General features: G+C 46.4%; 1 protein-coding gene and 1 long non-coding RNA gene across 7 annotated transcripts in view; one reads left to right on the top strand and one right to left on the bottom strand.

The window, feature by feature from the left end:
* The window catches only part of CDC25A (cell division cycle 25A), a 25,801-nt gene extending 18,500 nt beyond the window's left edge, over positions 1-7,301 (bottom strand). The window contains exons 1-7 of one of the 6 annotated variants that reach the window (XM_077859039.1): positions 7,151-7,299; positions 6,569-7,003; positions 5,130-5,203; positions 3,916-3,958; positions 3,486-3,522; positions 2,890-2,988; positions 785-904 (exon numbers count right to left, since the gene is read on the bottom strand). In XM_077859039.1, the coding sequence (XP_077715165.1) occupies positions 785-904; positions 2,890-2,988; positions 3,486-3,522; positions 3,916-3,958; positions 5,130-5,203; positions 6,569-6,738 (543 nt within the window). In that variant the 5' untranslated portion in view covers positions 6,739-7,003; positions 7,151-7,299. Of the gene's footprint in view, positions 1-784; positions 905-2,889; positions 2,992-3,485; positions 3,523-3,915; positions 3,959-5,129; positions 5,204-6,568; positions 7,004-7,150 lie in introns of all 6 variants that reach the window. The other 5 variants (XM_077859038.1, XM_077859043.1, XM_077859042.1 and 2 more) reach the window with 5 other exon arrangements.
* LOC144290136 (uncharacterized) lies at positions 6,922-19,568 on the top strand. Its single transcript, XR_013357962.1, has 3 exons — positions 6,922-7,672; positions 16,489-16,597; positions 19,375-19,568. It is a non-coding gene; the product is annotated as an uncharacterized LOC144290136 (long non-coding RNA).

Genomic DNA, 19,568 nt, shown 5'->3' with positions numbered 1-19,568 from the left:
GGCAAATCAGCCCAACCTCCCTGACCAGACATCCCCAATCTGTAAAATAGGTTAACACCAGCTACTTCACAGGCCTATGAAGATTAAAGACAGGAACATATATAAAAGTGCCTTATGCAAATGCTAGACAGAGCCATGATACTGGGTGAACATGAACCTCAGACCACAAGCCAGACTGTATATTTTCACATGCAAGTCCCCAGGAAAACCTGGAAACCAAATGTGGCCGTTTCGTTCAAGTTGGGCCTCTCTAGCCTTCGCTAGCAGATCACCAGGAGGCAGCTTTGGAAATGGTGATGCCTCTTTTTGGCAAAAAATAACCCTGGGGTAGGTGGCCCCAAATACTGTCAAGTAGCCCAGAGGTAAGGATTCACTAGAATCCTTAAGTTCTTAATAAGCCACTTTTGGAAGAAGCCAAGTACTGTCCCTGAACACCACCATGTTGGGAACCTCTTAGCACTCAGGAGGCGCTATGAAAGAGCAAGGTTCGAGACATAGAATTCCACTGTACACACATTTAGAAGAAAGACTCAGGATGCCTGCAGATTATTTCCCCAGGATTGACAAAGTCAAATATTCCTTGCTCAAGTTCCATATTGCATCTCTCACTCTGCTTCTGTCTGCTTTCCAGGCACATCAAAACCACCAAAACATGTGACAGTCTAATTTCAAAAGTCAAGGAAAAGACAACAAGAGCTACTAGAGTGTCTTTGACTCCAGGTGAAAGTGAGTGCTTTAATTCTGTTCCCACCAGGAACTCCCCCGTGAAAGCCAGAGCACATACCATCCGAGCTGGGGCAGAGTTCTGCCTCTGCGTGAAGAGATCTTTACTCTCCTCAAGTCCATGAGAGTGCAGGCAGCCACGAGATGCTGGTCTTACTGGCTTCTTAAACTCAAAGGCTTCCTGCAAGATAGCAGTCAAGACATCTTCCACTGTCCATGAAAAACCAGGGCCCTAACTGTAGCTTGGGTGAGAGTCAAGGGAGCAGGCACTGCTCACCTTTGTAACTGCCTCCAAACTAAGGGTTTACCCATTTCTGAGCTTCACTCAAACATTGGATCGGTGTCTACGATTTTCACACATCCTGTCAACAGCTAACTCCTAAGGCAGCATGTTTTTCTCTCACCACAAAGACTATTTCCTGACAAAAACATAATTATCTTCCAAGTACACAAAGCAACAACTTCCTCAAATCCAAAGCAAAGTGCTTCAATATTATTGCCTGTGAATGGGAGTCACAACTTTTCACTCTCAATTTGTTTCAAGATATTTTCCACCTTCTTCCTAACCAACAGGAGGTAATTATTTTCCACGTATAGTGATTGTACTCCATACTAGAAGCAATGGGAAATTTAAAAAACTGTTTTACTCACAACATGAATGAATCAATCTCACATGTTGAGTGAAAGCCAGAAGTGACAGAAGACATTCTGTACGATTGCATTTACTTTGAGTTTACTTTTTATTTTATCTGTTTTTTTTAAAAAAGATTTTATTTATTTATTCATGAGAGATGAGAGAGAGAGGAGAGAGAGAGAGAGAGAGAAGAGAGAAAAGAGAGAGAGGCAGAGGGAGAAGCAGGCTCCATGCAGGGAGCCCAACATGGGACTCGATCCCAGGGCCTCCAGGATTACACACCAGGCGGAAGGCGGCACTAAACCACTGAGCCACCCAGGGTGCCCCTTACTTTGAGTTTAAAAGCACTTATAATCTCCCTACCCAAGATAGCTACTTCACTTGTAAGTGCTCAGAGTGGTCACAGGCTAATCTCAGAGTATCTGCATGCCGACACAGCACTAAGTACTTCCTGTGCATTAACTCATAGAACCATCAACTACAACCTGATCATCCCCATTTTACAGATGAGGAAATGAGGTCTTGCAGGTTAAATGAGGTGCCTAAGATCACAAGAGCTCTTGAACTACCACCTATGCTATTCCCCTCTCCGGAACAAAGTTCCAAGCAAGCAACCCTGGGAAGAGCCAGGGGCAGGGGAAAAACCAGGCAGCAGTACAGCTTCAGTGTGTTCAGTAGAAAGCACTATATACACAGAGGCTGAGGCAGTGCTCTAAGCACTCAAGGCAGGAACTCACTTTCATATTCTCCCTCTGAACACCTCACAAGTTGCTAAGGGAATCAATGGGAGAATTTATGGAGGCAGTAGGTTGTACACAAAGTCTGGAAGATGATGATTATGAATTGTGGCATTTTAGCAGGCAATGGAATACAGGACGAAATCGACATAGGATATAGAGAGAATAAAGGCCAGAAAAAAGTTGAGCCAATTCACTGAACTGTTTTGGATGCCTACCCTGTGCAAGGCACCTGGCAGGTATGAGAGAAAAGCCAGGTCGGGGTGTTCTTTTGGATGGAGCATCACAAGCTCACCCTCTAAGCAACTAGTTCAGTTACTCTGATTCCCCGAGACCTGTTGGCCCTGTTCTTACCAAATACTGCCAAGAAGCCTTTCCCTAAGCTTACAACTCACGCCAGGGTGAGCACAAACAAGCAGGGCCTCGAGCAGACCCTTCTGGATAAGGGCATTCATGGATATAATTACTCCTAAAGGTACCATCTGAGCAACTCCTCCCTGCCAGGAATCATTTTAAATGCTTCATATACATTATCTTATTTCATTCCATAATGCCCTACAAGTTACTGCTACTTGTATTTTACAAGCAAAGAAATGAAGCCTAAGAAGAGGTAATGGGTCAAAGTCACACAGCTAGTAAGCAGGATTCAAATCTAGATTTCTCTGACTGCAAAGACCATGCATGACTTTGGTGACAGTCTAGTCTGCCAGAAAGCAGCCCAGCCACACTCCTCTGTAAGCCACTGACACTTGTGGCTTTACCTCCATCTTCTGTTAGTATATTGATGCCACTCACGTTTTCCTTGTTCTCATCCTGGTCCATCAGCTGAAAAACATCATGGTCAAGAGAATCAGAATGGCTCCTTTTCAGGGCTGGGCTACATCCCAAGAGCTTCTGCTGTCAAAATGGAAAAAAAAAAAAAAAAAAAAAAGACATTGAAAAAAGGGTACATAAATGACAATTCAATGAAACTCAGGTTCAAAAGAAAAACAAAAATGGCAGTGGTGGGAGGGTAGGGTTTAGCTCCTCATACACTGCAGGAGGGAACCAAGAAATGTGGCCAGGGTTCCACACTGTCACAACATGGAACAGAAGATCCTGCTACATGGCTTTCCATCCAACCTCACAAGATAGGTCTATGGCCTTCTCAGCAGGGATTTAGGGTGCCAAGTCAATCCCCAGACATCATTTGCAAAAAAAAGAATGCTTCCTGTATCTAAAATGGTAGTCAGAACTGAAGGTGAGTTGCTTATGTGTTTTGAGTGCTACAAGACTAAAGAAAAGTAGTCTTTGCTGTCCAAGTGAAAGTCTACCTACTATCAAGGTCACCCTGACAGCTAAGGAGATAGATAATACTAATTAACTCAAGATAAACAAGAGAATTAACTTACAGGCAGGAAACTTATTCTCCTCATGGGATTTTCAAGGCTGCAATGAGATCAGAAGATAAACAATGAGACTAAAACAAGAGAAATATTAGCAGAGGCAGTGTCTAGCCTATAGTTTGGGGAGGGCACAAACATTCCCATTTTAGGCAAGATGCAAGTACAGGTTTCTGAGACTGTCCTGTTCTCACAAGCACCCCAACATTACTGGGCTTCTGGGTAAAATGAGCAAGCCTGGTCTTCTTTTAAAGGACGGGAAGTCTTAAAGACTACTAACACAAACTACTTTCTCTAAAGGCAGACTTATTTATAGGATCCAGAAGTTTTACTAGGGTTAGCTAAATCCAGGGGTCCTGTCCAGAACACAAAGAATTTCAATAAAAAATTAAGAAAAGTCTTTTCTAAGCACAAACTTTAAAAAGCAGTGAATACGTACTTTTCTTTACTGTCCAAGGGCCCAGGAGAATCTAGACAGAAGCCTGTGGAAATAAAAAAAACCTCAGGAAATAATACACAAAACACCACTTTGTTATTAAATAAACAAAAATACTATTAGTATTTTCTTTAAGCCATCAATCAACTCACACCTTGGACTTTTGCCAGAATTAAAGTGGTGTCTCTAATTGTCAAAAACTTCATATTTGCACAAGTCTCAACATTTTCATAGTATATCTTCTACCAATCCCCTTTACCTATTTGCAAATACCATCAAGGGAACAGGATGTGAGAATTAAACATAATCTTCTAATGAATGGTTGGTTATTCAAATAGAGATTACCCAGGTAACTTTCTGTGAGTTCTGACTATGGAAAGAATAGGTAACTGTTTTCTGGAATAGTTTTGACTTCAAATATTTTATCTTGTCAGATCATATGTGTAATTTGGGTTTTTTCTTTTTTTTTAATTTGGGGGTTTTGAAAAATACATTTATCAGTCATGTGACAAACAAGCCAAGTATTCATGGCCTTTAACAAAATAACACCAAGTAAGGTGCTCATCTCACCAAAGGGAGCAAGGTGGAAGACACACTGCTCTCAGTATGGCCCAGACCCACGAGTGTGCCTACTGCACACCTCTCCTCATGAGATCCACATAACTTTGCAGAAAGTCAAGTGTTAGCTCTGATATTCTCATTTGCCATGCTGCCACAAGAATCCTATCCCTAGTTCTTAAGAAGTTTCCATTTTAAGATCTTCGCTCTTGTAGTTCCCTAGCCTAAAGCATCTGTGCAAATATAAACCCTGCAGTAGCATGAAGTTGTGAATTAGAGTAAAATGCACTGGGCCCATCTCCTCCACCGCAGGCTCACTGAAACAATGTCATCACACTTTCAATAATTTGGCCCTGCATTTCAACCAATACACCTTTCTGGTCTTGGTGTTATGGTTCATTGTACCCACCTACTCATCCTCAAGATCAAGCACACTCTACCTCCATGCAGACACTTGACGCTGGTTTCCTCCATAAACTACCATAGGGCCTTATCTGGCCTATGTTAAGGGTATTGGTTACTGAATGCCATGACTCTGGTTTACTGTCTCAGGTAGTCACCAGACTAAGTTCCTAGGTGGGGCACACGTTCACAACACATTCCAAGTTTTGATCCTCACACAGTAAACACATAATAAATGGTAGAGACTAAAGGAATACCTGAATCGGTTGACTCAGAAGAGCCCATTCTCTGCAGACTGCTGTTTCTCACCTCCAGCGCCTGTTCATATTCACTGAAAGCAAGAGAAAGAACTCTATGTAATTTTTTTTTTTTTATCATAGTCACAGAGAGAGAGAGAGAGAGAGGCAGAGACACAGGCAGAGGGAGAAGCAGGCTCCATGCACCGGGAGCCCGACGTGGGATTCGATCTCGGGTCTCCAGGATTGCGCCCTGGGCCAAAGGCAGGCGCCAAACCGCTGCGCCACCCAGGGATCCCTATGTATTTTTTAAAAAGATTTTATTTATTTATTCATGAGAGACAGAGAGAGAGAGAGGCAAAGACACAGGCAGAGGGAGAAGCAGGATCCCTGTGGGGAGGAGCCTGATGTGGATGGATCCAAGGACCCCAGGATTACAACCTGAGCCAAAGGCAGAGCACCTCAGCACTGAGCCACCCAGCTGCCCCTCTTTCTATTTCCAAAACATAACTACAAGTACACACAGGAGACAGGCCACGAGGTTAGGCAAGTATCCAGGCTGCTATCAATCATCTACTTCTGGGCCACATCACAGAACCCACTTTGCCACCCAAAACACTCAGCACTTGAAAATAAAAGATGCAAAAGTGGTGGGAAGGCATGGCCTGGGTTACACTGTAGGCAAGAGGACTATGATGCTGGAGTATTTTCTGAAGGGAGAGCATGTGTTCTAGCTGCTAGGATGAAAGATAAATTGGACAAGTTCCTGCTTTTCAGAGGTTAGAAATGTACAAGACATGTGCTTACAAAGAAAATGGGACATCCAAAATCGAAGGGAAAGCAACCCCACCAGAAACACCGTGATGCAGGTTTTGCTAGAAGGAAAAGTCCAGGGAGCTTCTGAGGATGGAGAGTTGAATAAAAAGGCCTTGCCTTAGGAAAGCAGGGGTGGACATCAGGAATGTGCACGTGGTGAGGAACGAAGAGGATTTTGCACAAACGACAGGAAAGAAAATGCCATGTGTCTCTGTAGAGAAGGAACAAAGCTCGCAGGAAGCTAAGTGGTTCAGGAAAGGGTGGAAGTGAGGCGCCTGAAGGGTCTGCTTTGCCCTCTTGGGGGGAGATTACAAAGAACTTCCCTGGATTGGGACAGAAGGAGAGTACAAAGCAATCTGAAATGGGTAGCCTAAGTGGGGACCCCGGGCCGACCCCACCCCCTACCGGGCCCGGCTCGGGGCTGAGGGCGGCCCTGGAGGGTCCGAACGGCCTCTCCCGCCCAACATTCCGCCCTGGGGGGGAGGGTGCACATGGCGGGCCCCAGCTCAGCGGGGCGGCCCACGAGCGGCGGGCAGGTCTCGCCCCGCTCCGGACCCGTTTCCCAGCCAGATCCCGCCCCCGCCCCACCGAGAGCCATCTGGGAGCCCAGCGGCCTGTGGCACCGCTCGCCAGTCCCTCCTCACCTGCCTAGTCCCTGCAGCTGGTCCATGGTGACCGTCAGGCTGGTGACAGGCGACAGGCCCCCCGAGGCTGGCGCGCCGAACAGCGCTTTCACGACGGGCTGCGGCGCGGGAGGCGGGCTGCAGGCGAAGAGCAGGCGGCGGCGGTGCGGGGGCTCTGGGCCCAGTTCCATGGCGGCACCCGGCCTCCCAGGGCTCCCGCTCCCTCTTCCTCCGCCTCCGCCGCGCCGCCCCGCCCCGCCGGCACCGGCCTCGGCCGCGCGCCCCGCCGCGGGCGCCCGCGGGTCAAACACAAACACGACCCCGCGGTTCAGGGATGCGGCTGCCGCGGGCAAGCGGCGCGGACGGGCGGGTGTCTAGACCCAGCAGGCGCCAGGCACATGCACGGGTGCTTCCCCCGCACCCCGCGAGGCCAGCGGGCGGGCGGGCGCCGGCAACCTGAGGATTAAATCCAAACAAACGCGTCGGGTCGGGAAGAGAAAGCGGCCAGGGCCGCAAGGCAACGGCCAGGGCTCACACTCTCTTCACTTTTCTCTCACCCCCTTGCCCGAACCCGGGGTCGCAGAGCACCAAGAGGAGTCTCACCTCTCTTCCGGACTGTCGCTGCCGAGGCGGCCTTTCGCGGTAATAGCTGCTCACTAGGGACCGCCGCTGCCCCGCCCCCCTTTCCTAGTTGGCGCCAAACGGAATCCACCAATCAGTAAGCAACTTCGCCTCCTCGCTCCCGAAAGGCAGCTACGCTGGACCAATGAGAGGGGAAGAAGGAAGCAGCTCGCGGGGCTCTGAGGGGTCATCCGCTTTCTGAAAGGGGCGGGGCCGAGAGGAGGCCAGAGCAGATCCGAATGGATAGGGGCTCAGAGGTCAATGAAAACTCCCAGCAGAACCTGGGAGGCGAGGGTAGAGACCGAGACGCCTCTCTTGCCGCGTTGCATGCTGGGGAGCGTAGTTCCCAACCCGCACCGTGGCCCGGGAACCTCCTACCCGCGGAGGGCCACGACTGCGTAGCCCCCCCCTTCCCTGAGGTCCACACGCGGAGGGGACGCGCAGGCTGGAGAGAGCTGTCCTGACCACTCGGGGTCCAGCCGTGGCTCGACCTATAACCGTGCGGTACTGTAGGCCCCTTCTCCCTTCCTCCCGGGCCTCCAGGCCCCAATTTTTGTAAGAAGAGTAGGAACCGAATGACCCAACGACTGGGCTCTGTGACCTCTAGGCCCCAACAACGAAGCGCTTAAGGCTCCTGCAGTGCTAGCCACGGACACACAAGACTCGAGCCCTGCACTGCAGGCTGCTGGACTCCACATTCATTGCTCACTTCCGTTTTAAGCTCATACCATACTTTTTCAGAACCATTTCCTTCGTTTCTACCCTTACCCTATTGGGAGCTCCTAGACAGCAACAACATAAATACAATAAATACGTAATACATAAATACATAATACATATAGTATTTATGTGACAGACACTGTTCCAAGTGCTTTATCTGTATTAATTCATTTAATCCTTACAACCCTGAGAGGGAGAAATTGTTCCCATTTTATAGGTGACCATATATATATATATATATATATATATATATTAAGATTTTTATTTTTATTTATTTGACAAAGAGAGAGAGAGAGAGAGAGAAGCAAGGCTCCCGGCAGAGCCGGAGCCTGATGCGGATCTCCATCCCTGTACCTGGGTCCCACCAGAGCAACCAGAGCAGAAAGCAGACACTTAAGCGACTAAGCCACTCAGGCGCCCTGTGGGTGGCCATATTTATTTTTGTAACTCCTGCATCAGTGACAGATCCTAGATTGAATGGTTTTATAAAAGTGATGGAGCTGCAAGAGCACTTGTCTGTAGACAGCATGCATAGAGCACACGTTCTGCTTATCTGCTTATTTAAATCGTATATTTTGGGTGTCTGGTGATTATGACCATTACCTCTGGTTAGGGCCAACCATTAAATTCATTAAATTAAGTTTTTTTTTTTTTAAGATTGTATTTATTTGAAAAAATTTTTTTTTATTTGAGAGAGAGCGAGAGAGTGGATGAGTGGGGGTAAGGGAAGTGGAAGAGGGAGAAGACTCCCCTCTGAGCAGGGAGCTGGTTGTGGGGGCATGATCTCGGGACCCTGAGAATGTGACCTGAGTCAGAGGCAGTCACTGAACTAACTGAGCCACCTAGGTGCCCCGAATTGTTTCTTTGAAAAACTTTGGCTGAGAGGCCTGGGTGGCTCAGTGGTTGAGCATCTGCCTTTGACTCAAGGAGTGATCCTGGGGTACTGGGACCCAGTCCCACATCAGGCTTCCCATGGGGAGCCTGCTTCTCCTTCTGCCTCTCTTTCTCTGACTCTCATGAATAAATAGATTACTTATGAGAGACAGAGAGAGAGAGAGAGAGGCAGAGACATAGGCAGAAGGAGAAGCAGGCTCCATGCAGGGAGCCCGATGAGAGACTCAATGCTGGGACTCCAGAATCACGCCCCAAGCAGAAGGCAAATCCCCAACTGCTGAGCCACCCAAGCGTCCCAATAAGTAAAATCTTTAAAAAAGACAAGAAAAGCTTTTGCTTTTATAGATTTGTGTTATGCAAATAATACAAAATAATTATGAGCTTAAAAAATACAGATCAGTACAATTAAAAAAAAAAATCATCTGTGGGGCCCCTTCAGGGTATGCCTTCAGCTGGGGTCATGGTCTCAGGATTCTGGGATGCCGCTCCCAGCTCAGTCGGGAGTCTCCTTCTGCTCCTCCCCCCACTCTCCTGCTCAAGCTTGCACACTCTCTCTCAAATAAATTAAAAATCTTAAAAAATCATAATTTTACCATCTTCAAAGACACAAATGTCAACATTTTAAACTTTTTGCATGTGTGTGCAGTGTAAATATACAATCAGTATTCGTTTCATAGTCAAAGAAAGGAATTGAAAGCTCTCCCTCCTTGCCTAAGCAGATATTCCCAAAATGGATCAGCCCAAGAGGGCTAACATATTGAAGCACTTACACCAGTGAATCCAAGTACTGGAATAAAAACCTGACACTTGAAATGTGAAATGGAAGCAAAAGGAAAAGCATCATTTTACCAGAACACTTCCCACATTTTCTTAGGGCATGCTCTCCAAAATCCAAGAGAAGCCCTAGGGTAAGGGAGGAACACTACACTGAGTGGGAGGCCTGATTTCTTTTTTTTTTTTTTTTTTTAAGATTTTATTTATTTATTCATGAGAGACACAAAGAGAGAAGCAGAGACATAGGCAGAGGGAAAAGCAGTCTCCATGCAGGGAGCCCGATGTGGGACTCAATCCTGGGACCCCAGGATCGCACTCTGAGCCAAAGGAGGTTGCTCAACTGCTGAGCCACCCAGGTGTTCCAAGGCCTGAATTCTAATATGATTCTGGGACAAGTCAATTTTTGCTCATTCATTCAGTCTTTAGTAAGAGCCTACCAATTTGCTAGATCCAAACAGGGTCAGTGTTTCCCTGGACCTTTGCCTGAAATGGTCTCACCTCCATAGTCACTTCACTCAGCAAACATTCACCCATTCCAGGAGAGCTTTACCCTCAGACATCCTAACTGATATATTCCCCAGTTATCATCCACCTTCCAGGCACCATATGTTTACATTTGATTCAGTGATTATTGGATTGGGGTGAGTACCCTCCCCCAAATGACAATAAACTTAAAAGGGTAGGGACCTTACCCTTTTGAGCCCCTTATATAGTACCAGCCAGTGCCTGGTTCAAGGGACTCCTCGAACATAAAGATTGGATACATGTTACAAAGAAAAAGTGTGACCCCTGCCGGGGAGCGGGGGGGGGGGGGGGGGGGGGGGGGGGGGACTATGAATGCTTTGAGTGTTTAAGAAGGGAATCTGAGGAGTGCCTGGGGCTCAGTGGTTGAGCATCTGTCTTTCACTCAGGTCGTGATCCGGGTCCTGGGCTGGATTCCTGAAGCAGGCTCCCCACAGGGAGCCAGCTTCCCCCTCTGCCTATGTCTCTGCCTCTCTCTCTGTGTATCTCACGAATAAATAAATAAAAAAAATATATATATATTTTTAAGATTTTATTTATGAGAGACACAGAGAGAGATAGAGAGGGAGGCAGAGACACAGGCAGAGGGAGAAGCAGGCTCCATTCATGGAGCCTGACGTGGGACTTGATCCCGGGTCTCCAGGATCAGGCCCTGGGCTGAAGGTGGCACTAAACCACTGAGCCACCCGGGCTGCCCAAATAAATAAAATCTTAAAAAAAAAAAAAAAAGAAGGGAATCTGATATGTCCAGAAGGATAAATCCTTAGGAGAGATAGGAGAGAGTATTCTGGGCAGAGGAACAGGCCATAAGCAAGGGCTCTGAGGCTGGCCAGAATCTCTTGTGTATAGCCAAGAACAATGGGAGAAGAGGAGGGTGAGGAGGGCCCAGACTCTGCAGGGGCTTGTGGGCTTGAAGACCACATTCTGGAACTTGGCCTTTATCTCAAAGGCTATGGGATAACAAAGTAACTTTTACATTTTAAGAAGATAACCCTAACCCTGGCTGTAGAATGGGGAATTGATTCCAGAGCAGCAATGGTAGAGCTGAGGAGATCAGTTTGGAGGGGATCATCACCAGGTCCTGCTAGGAGAAGGTGGTGACTTGAATGAGGCAGGAGGTGATGCAGAGGTGGGAAGGAAGCCTCTCTGGTACTTGAGAATGGTGACAAGAGGTGGACCACAACTGGGTCTCTTAAATACTGAGGTGCCCCAGCAGGGTTCCTGCTTCCTCCCTGACATTCCTTGGCAACCACAGAAACTTGGCTTTTATTTTTTTTTAAATATTTTATTTATTCATGAGAGACACAGAGAGAGAGAGAGAGACAGAGACAGAGACACAGGCATAGGGAGCAGCAGGCTCCCCACAGGAAGCCCCATGTGGGACTCCATCCTGGGTCCCCAAGATCATGTCCTGGGCCAAAGGCGGCACTAAACCGCTGCGTCACCCAGGCTGCCCAGAAACTTGGCTTTTATTTTATTTTATTTATTTATTTTTTAGAAGATTCTATTTATTCATGAGAGACACACACAGAGAGAGGCAGAGATACAGGCAGAGGGAGAAGCAGGTTTCATGCAGGGAGCCTGATGTGGGATTTGATCCTGGGACTCTAGGATCACACCCTGGGCCAAAGGCAGGCTCCAAACCACTGAACCACCTGAGGATCCCTGAAACTTGGCTTTTAAATCTGCATTAGGAAAAAATAAAAAAATAAATTTGCATTAGGTACTGCAGTACCTTGTCCATTTTTGCTTGGAGAAGGGAGTCATCTTGTAAAAAACAAAAACAAAAACAAAACAAAATCCAAATAATTTTCCATCCATTTATCAGACTTAATTTCTGGAGATAAAAGAAACATTCCTTTTCTGATTTCATGTTTTACTTGTGCCCATCCTCCTTTCACCCAACTGTGCTAGAGGCAGGTTTGGGTTTCTGCCTGGTTATGGCAGGCAGCATGAACTCCTCCCACCCCCCCACCGCACCCCCTCACCCCCATCCCCCGCCAGGCTATCAGGCAGGAACTTGTATATAATCTGCGTCTTTGGGGCACCTGGGTTGGTCAGTGGTTGAGCGTCTGCTTTTGGCTCAAGTCATGATCCTGAGGTCCTGGGATGGAGCCCAGACAGGGAGCCTGCCTCTCCCTCTTCTGCTGCTCCCCCTGCTTGTATTCTCTCTCTGTGTCAAATAAATAAATAAATAAATAAATAAATAAATAAATAAATAAATAAAATCTTTAATTAAAACCCCATAGGAGTTTTTAAATATTTAAATTTGGTTAATTAACATATAATGTATTATTAGTTTCAGAGATAGAGTTCAGTGATTCATCAGTCTTATATCATACCCAGTGCTTATCACATCATGTGCCCTCCTGAATGCCTGTCACCCAACTGTCCCATCCCCCCATCCACCTCCCCTCCAGGGACCCTCAGTTTGTTTCTTATGATTAAGAGTCTCTTGGGGCACCTGGGTGGCTCAGTGGTTGAGGATCTGCCTTTGGCTCAGGTCATGATCCCAGGGTTCTGGGATCCAGTCCTGTATCAGGCTCCCTGCATGGAGCCTGCTTCTCCCTTTGCCTGTGTCTCTGTCTCTCTCTTTCTGTGTCTCTCATGAATAAATAAATAAAATCTTAAAAAACAACAACAACAAAAATCCCTATGTCTTAGATGCTATCAAGATGAAGAGGAGTATTTAACAATCAGAGGTTCTCAAATCCTGGTTCTACATCACAAACATCTGGGAATTTATTTATTGACTTGATAATCCATTTGTATGGCACAAATTCAAATGATACCAAAAAGGCCTAGAGATTTACTCTAATCCCTGTGCCAACTACCCTGTTTTTTTTCCCTGTTGGTTACCATCGTGGCCAGCTTTTTTGTGTCTCCTAGGGTCTGTGTCCATGCTAAGAAGTACATGTTCTCGCACATACACTTTTGATTTTACATAGACACAACATGTTATAAACATTGTCCCAAACATTCCTTTTCTCACTTGATTGGTTCAATACCACAGATAGAATACTTCAGTTTCTTTCTTCTTTTTTTTTTTCCTTTTTTAAGATTTTATTTATTTTTTTAAGAGAGAGGGAGACCAAGAGCAAGCATTCATGTGAACGGGGTTTGGAGAGGGGCAGAGAGACAGTTTATAGCAGGCTCCCCTCTGAGCAGGGAGCCCAACACAGGGATCCCAGGACCCTGAGATCATGACCTGAGCCGAAGGCAGACACTTAACTGGCTGGACCACCCGGGTGCCCTCCTCAGTTTTTTTCCTGATGGCTACCAATTTGGGGAGCTTTTTTGAAATTATAGATGCTCTGGTCTCCCTTGAATTTTTTGATGTTGCAATTTTTGAGTGAGGCCCTGCCTGGAATCTGTGAGATCAGAAAGCTCTCTAAATTGTCCTGATACACAGTCAGGGTGGGGGACCACTGAACTGTATGATACGGATTTTAAGGACATTGAGGACTAAAGATCACATACATTATTTAGATACACAATTTGTATTTCTATTACATTGTGCTATGTAACAAGTTTTGTAGGTTAGTATTCTGAGCACAGGCTATGTCTGGTCTCATGGCTCAATGTTTGCTCTAGAATGACAGTCTTTTCTAGTAGGTGCCTCTCCATTTTTTCATGGGTGCTCTTGAACAGTTACCCCGCCCCCTACTTCTTCAGCTTTATCCCCGCAGAGCTCCCAAGTTCTAGTCTCCAGTAGGGATCTCCTTCCTGAATTCTAGCCCCTCTTCTGAATCCACCTAGAACAGCCCACTGGCAACTCAACTCTACTTGCTTCAAGTTTGCATCTCTTTTCCTTTCAAGCTTATGACTCTCCCTAGGGCCCTTGGCAGAAATGGCACCACCAACATCTATTCGTTCTTCCTCCCCACTGCTGCTCTGGTATAGCCAGACTCCCAAACCCTGGCCTCAAGTGATCTTTCTAAATGCAAATCTGATCTCTTCCTCTGTTCAAAGCCCTTCCTGTAACCAGCACTCCCAACATTACTTAAAGCAGGGGCTCTCATACATTTTGGACCTGTTACCCAGAATACCATTTCAAAGTGTTTCTTTTTTTTTTTTTTTCTTCTTTTCAAAGTGTTTCTAATACATCACTTATTCATACTTCACACAACACACTATTTTCCATTTTATTTTATGTCACTTAAAACATCCTGGTAATGAGGGGCACCTGGGTGGCTCAGTCAGGTTAAGCATCGGACTCTTGATTTCAGCTCAGGTCCTCATCACAGGGTTGGGAGATCTAGCTTGTGCTCAGTGTGGAGCCTGCTTAAGATTTTCTCCCTCTCCCTCTGCCCCTCCTCACCCCTCTCTTTTTCTCTAAAACAACAAAACCCACAAAGCAATCAACCAAACAAAATGAATGTTATGATTGCCTTCAACCTATAGTTTCAAAAGCAATGGGTGACAGGCTGAAGTCCAAAGCCTTTGTGGTCCAGAACACCAGATTCTTTACAGTGAAGCACCCTTGTCTCCTGCTCCATCTCCTTCTTCCCTCACAAGCACTCCAGCACCAGTGCCCTCCAGAAATCCAACACTATCTCTGTGGTCACAGTTCCTATGGTCCTATTTGGGATTCCCTTCCTGCCCAGCCCACTATTTCAAACATTTTTCTCCCTTAAATCTGAAATTTTTCTTCCCTCTTTTCATGTTTGGGGAGGTGTTTTTTGTTTATTTTATTTTATTTTATTTTTTTATTTTATTATTTAAGAGAGACACAGAGAGAGAGAAGCAGAAACAGGCAGAGGGAGAAGCAGGATCCCTACATGGAGCCAGATGTGGAACTCGATCCCAGGGTCCTGGGATCACACCCAGAGCCAAAAAGGCAGAAGCTCAACCACTGAACCACCCAGGCGTTCTGTCTGGGGAGTTCAATACTTGGTTCAACATCCCTATTCTTGCATTCATTCATTCAACAAGTATTTTATTGGTTACTGGGACAAACTGAGGGTTTGAAACAAAGTGCCACAATTCCTACCCTCAGGGGGTTTACATTAGCCAAATGCAATCTGGAATCATCACCATGATAATGGTTGCCCTTTGTGGAGGGTTGGTACAACCCAGAGGATGGGAGGAGATGGAGATGGGGGAGGCTGGAGGAGGCGGGGTACCTCCCAAAGGAGATTAAAGGTGCTGAAGCTTGAAGGCTGGCACAGTTCTTGGTGTAGGTCCCTGGAAGAGGGGAATTTTTTTTTTTTAAGATTTTATTTATTTATTCATGAGAATACACAGAGAGGGGAGAGAGAGAGAGAGAGAGAGGCAGAGACACAGGCAGAGGGAGAAGCAGGCTCCATGGAGGGAGCCTGACGTGGGACTCGATCCGGGGTCTCCAGGATCACACCTTGGGCCAAAGGCAGCGCTAAACCACTGAGCCACCCGGGCTGCCTTGGAAGAGGGGAATTTAAGGTCAGGTGAGGTGCGGTGCTTTCCAAGGAGAAGAACCCTCAGAAGCAAGGAGGCAAGCGAGAATGGCACTTTTTGGGAACCACTTATGAAGTGCTCCAGCCAAGTCCCAGAATGGGCCAATGGGAGTGGTTGTGAGGGACCCAAGTGGGAGGAAGGAGTCAGCTCTCAAAGGACTTAGAGCTCGCTGAAGGGTTGGGCCAGTGGACAGTGGAGGGTGTGGAGGGTGGGTGATAATGGGATCAGAATTGATGCAGGGTGGGTCAGTGGGGGAGCGTGGGAAGGCCTGAAAGGTGGGGGCTGTCCGAACAGTCCGGGTGAGGAAAGGTGATAATCCCGAACCAAGGCAGGGGCCTTAGTAGTAGGAGGGAGTAACCTTGACCAGAGGTAGAGATCATGGGATTTTGATAACAGAGTTGAGGGAGTGTTGAATGAATCCTAGGTAATGACTTAAGCAATTGGGGGTGGATGGTAATGTGATTTCAACCATAGGCAGCACAGTTCTTGGAGCAATTTGATAAGTTGTTTATTCTATGGGCTTGGTACTCAGGAGAGAGATTTGGGGTTCATCAGCATGAGGATGGTAAGTCCATTGAGGATGTGCCAAAAGTGTTTTTGGAAACTGGGTCTTTGGAGCACCAGTATTGAACACTGGGTGTAGCAGAAGCCTATGGAGGGGAAGCCCAGGCTAGGAACCACAAGGGAGGAAGTGGCCAGCCCACGGTTAAGACTCCCCTGAGGGGAGTCAGGGAAGGTGGCCAGATGAGGTCTTGGTCATGTTGAGTGGTGAGAGAGGTGGGAAGTGAGGAAGTAGCCACAGGAAGGCCCTGGAAAGGTAAGAGATGGCACAGAAGGTACATTATGATTCATAAGTGCACCAAAAAGCACTTAAATGAATGTTCATAGCTTCATTATTCATCTTAGCCCCAAGTAGAGAACAACCCAAATGCCTATCAACAATAGAATGGGTAAATGGAGGTTCTTTTATACAGCAACAGAAAGGAGAGGACTATCATACTATGGATGAAATCACAAGCCATGTTGAACATAAACTATATGCAGAAGAGGACATGCTGTTTGATTCTACTGACATAAAATTTTGTAAGATGGAAGTCCTGCTTTTTAATCTTTGGTGATAGAAGTAAGGGTACTTGTTGTTTGTGTGGGGTGAATGGTGACTAGAAGGGGCTGTAAGGAGAACTTTTGGGAACAGGTCACATGGTTTCTTGATCTGGGTGCTGGTAGCATGAAAGTGTTCACCTTGTGGAAACTCACTGAGCTGCACACTCATAGTTTGTTTACTTTTCTGCGTGAATGGTATATGTCAGTGACATGTTCATTGTTTTGTTTTGCTTTATAAAATTTCCTAAAAAAGATTTTGTTTACTTGAGAGAGCAGAGTGAGATAATGAGCATGAGCAGGGGGAAGGGTGCCCCTTGTTCTGTTATTTATTTATTTATGATTTTATTTATTTATTCATGAGAGACACCGAGAGAGAGGCAGAGACATAGGAAGAGGGAGGAGAAGCAGGCTTCATGCAGGGAGCCTGATATGAGACTGGATCCGGGGACTCCAGGATCATGCCCTGGGCCAAAGGCAGGCACTCAACCGCTGAGCCACCCAGGTGTCCCTTGTTTTGTTTTTCTAAGATATTTTATTTTTGAATAATCTTACAAACCTATAAGCCTGAGATCAAGAGTTGCATGGCTCCATGAACTGAACCAGCCGGATGCCCCTGAAATGTTTATTGTTAATGATACAGTTATTATTAAATTGTATGTATAGAGGGGCGCCTGAGTGGCTCAGTTGAGGCCACTTTTGGTTCAGGTCATGATCTCAGGGTCACAGGATGGAGTCACAGGATGGAGCCCTGTGACAAGACGTGCCAATGACATGTTTCCTGTTCAGTGGGGAGTCTTCTTCTCCCTGTCCCTCTGCCATTCTCCTTGCTTATGCTCTATCAAATATATAAATAAGATCTTAAAAAAATATTTTTATAAATATATAAATATGAAAGAAAACCTTCCCTTGATGCCAGTTTCCCCTCCAGCTATATCCTGTCCCTACACAGTTAAACTAAAAAAAAAAATGTCTCTAATTTTGTCTTGAACTCACTTCAATCAGACATTCATCCTCCCTACTCTGCAGAAATGGCTTTTGGCAAGTTCTCCAGGGAACTTTTGTTTTGCTAATCGGGTGACAAGTTCGTACACCTTGCCTTACTCTCCAGAAGCTGTCCATTACAGCACTGGATACAGTTGACCACCCCTACAAACATTCGCTTCACTTGTAGGACACCATCCTCCAGATTTTCCTCCTACTCAAATCACTCCTATAAAAAGATGCTATAGAGAGGTCATGATAGAGGGAGCTATTTGGCTCCTCAAGTGTGGGAACAGGCAGGGAGAGAGCCTCGGGCCTCCTGAGTCAGCCAGAGCTCTTCTGGAGCACCTAGGCTTTCTTGTTCCCAGCAGTGACTGGAGCCTGGCTCACAGTGATGAGGAGAAATGTGTGGAGTGGTGAAGACTAAGAATGTGAGAATCAGGGACGCCTGGCTGGTTCACCTGAGTGCCTGCCTGCCTTCCGCCCAGGGCATGATCCTGGAGTCCTGGGATCGAGTCCCGCGTCGGGCTCCCTGTGTGGAGCCTGTTTCCCTCTCTGCCTGGGTCTCTGCCTCTCTCTCTGCCGTCTCTCATGAATAAATAAAATCTTAAAAAAGAAAAAAAAAGGAATGTGAGAATTATCCTGAAACTGGTGGGTTTAGAAAGGGCCTCGGAGAAGCCGTCATTCCTCTCCCCTCCCCTTCAAGGAAGATGGACTGGACTTATGGAGATGGCAGGTCCCTAGAGTCCTCTTTCTCTCCAGAAAAGGTTGAGGATTTTTTCTGCCACTCTTTTCTCTGCCGGACATGGGCGTAGCACCTGAGAAGGCCGCCAGAGGGCGCTTGTTTCCCAGGAGAATATTCTGTGGGAAAGAATTGAGAAGTGTTGAGGCAGCTGTAGTTAGAGCGGTTTGGGCTGGAAGCTAAGTGCGTGTGAAAAACCCAAAGCACCCTAATTGATGGGGATGGTTTCCAGAGCCTTTTGCAAAGTGGGACATACTCAGGGCCAGGAACCCTAAACCCGTGTTGTCGGTCTCAGCTGTCAGTCGTCATTTTATGTGTCAACCTCTTGACCACTCTTGGTCTCAGTTTTACCCTCAAGGAAATGGGAGGCATGACCCCTGATCAATCTACCACACCGAGGCATTAGCAAGAGAGAACAAAGCAAATAGTGTAAATACTGTTCCAGAATTTGAAGTGAAATGTACTGGAGAAAAGCAGGGGATTGCTGATTCTCACTGTCCCCCATGCTGCCTCCTTGTTAATGTAATCTAATGTGACACTACACTTGAAATTGCTTAAAAGCATAAAGTTGAACAAAAATAAATATGGCTGCGCTAATGCTTCAGGAAAGTTTGATTTTTCTTTTTTTTTTTCTTTTTTTTTTTTTTTAATTTTTTTATTTATTTATGATAGTTACAGAGAGAGAGAGAGAGGCAGAGACACAGGCAGAGGGAGAAGCAGGCCCCATGCACCGGGAGCCTGACGTGGGACTCGATCCCGGGTCTCCAGGATCGCGCCCCGGGCCAAAGGCAGGTGCCAAACCACTGCGCCACCCAGGGATCCCGGAAAGTTTGATTTTTGAAGTAATCTTTTTCCTCTCTTCTGCAGACCTCCTCCTTTCTTGTCCTTTTTTTTTTTTTAAGTTTTATTTTTTAATTTTTTAGTAATCTCTATACCCCAGTGTGGGGCTTGAACTCACAACACTAAAATCAAGGGTCTTATGCTCTTCTGACTGAGCTAATTGGGCATCCGCTTTCTTGGCCTTTTGTTTCAGGAACCCGGTAGGATCTTGAAAACATGACAAATGAAGTTGGCAACATGTACACAATTCCTCTCAAAACCTGCTCGATCCCTTATTTCCCTAACCACCCCCTTCCCCCAGCCTCTTCCTCCGGCAGGTGTGTGGTTTTGAAGGCTTTAGCCTGCTGTAGCCTCCTTTGTCTGGCAAAGCAATAAAGCTATTTTTCT

Source organism: Canis aureus, chromosome 19 (assembly GCF_053574225.1).
Source record: "Canis aureus isolate CA01 chromosome 19, VMU_Caureus_v.1.0, whole genome shotgun sequence".
NCBI lineage: Eukaryota > Metazoa > Chordata > Mammalia > Carnivora > Canidae > Canis > Canis aureus.
Note: the sequence above shows the minus strand (reverse complement) of the source record. Positions and strands in the feature narration are given on the sequence as shown.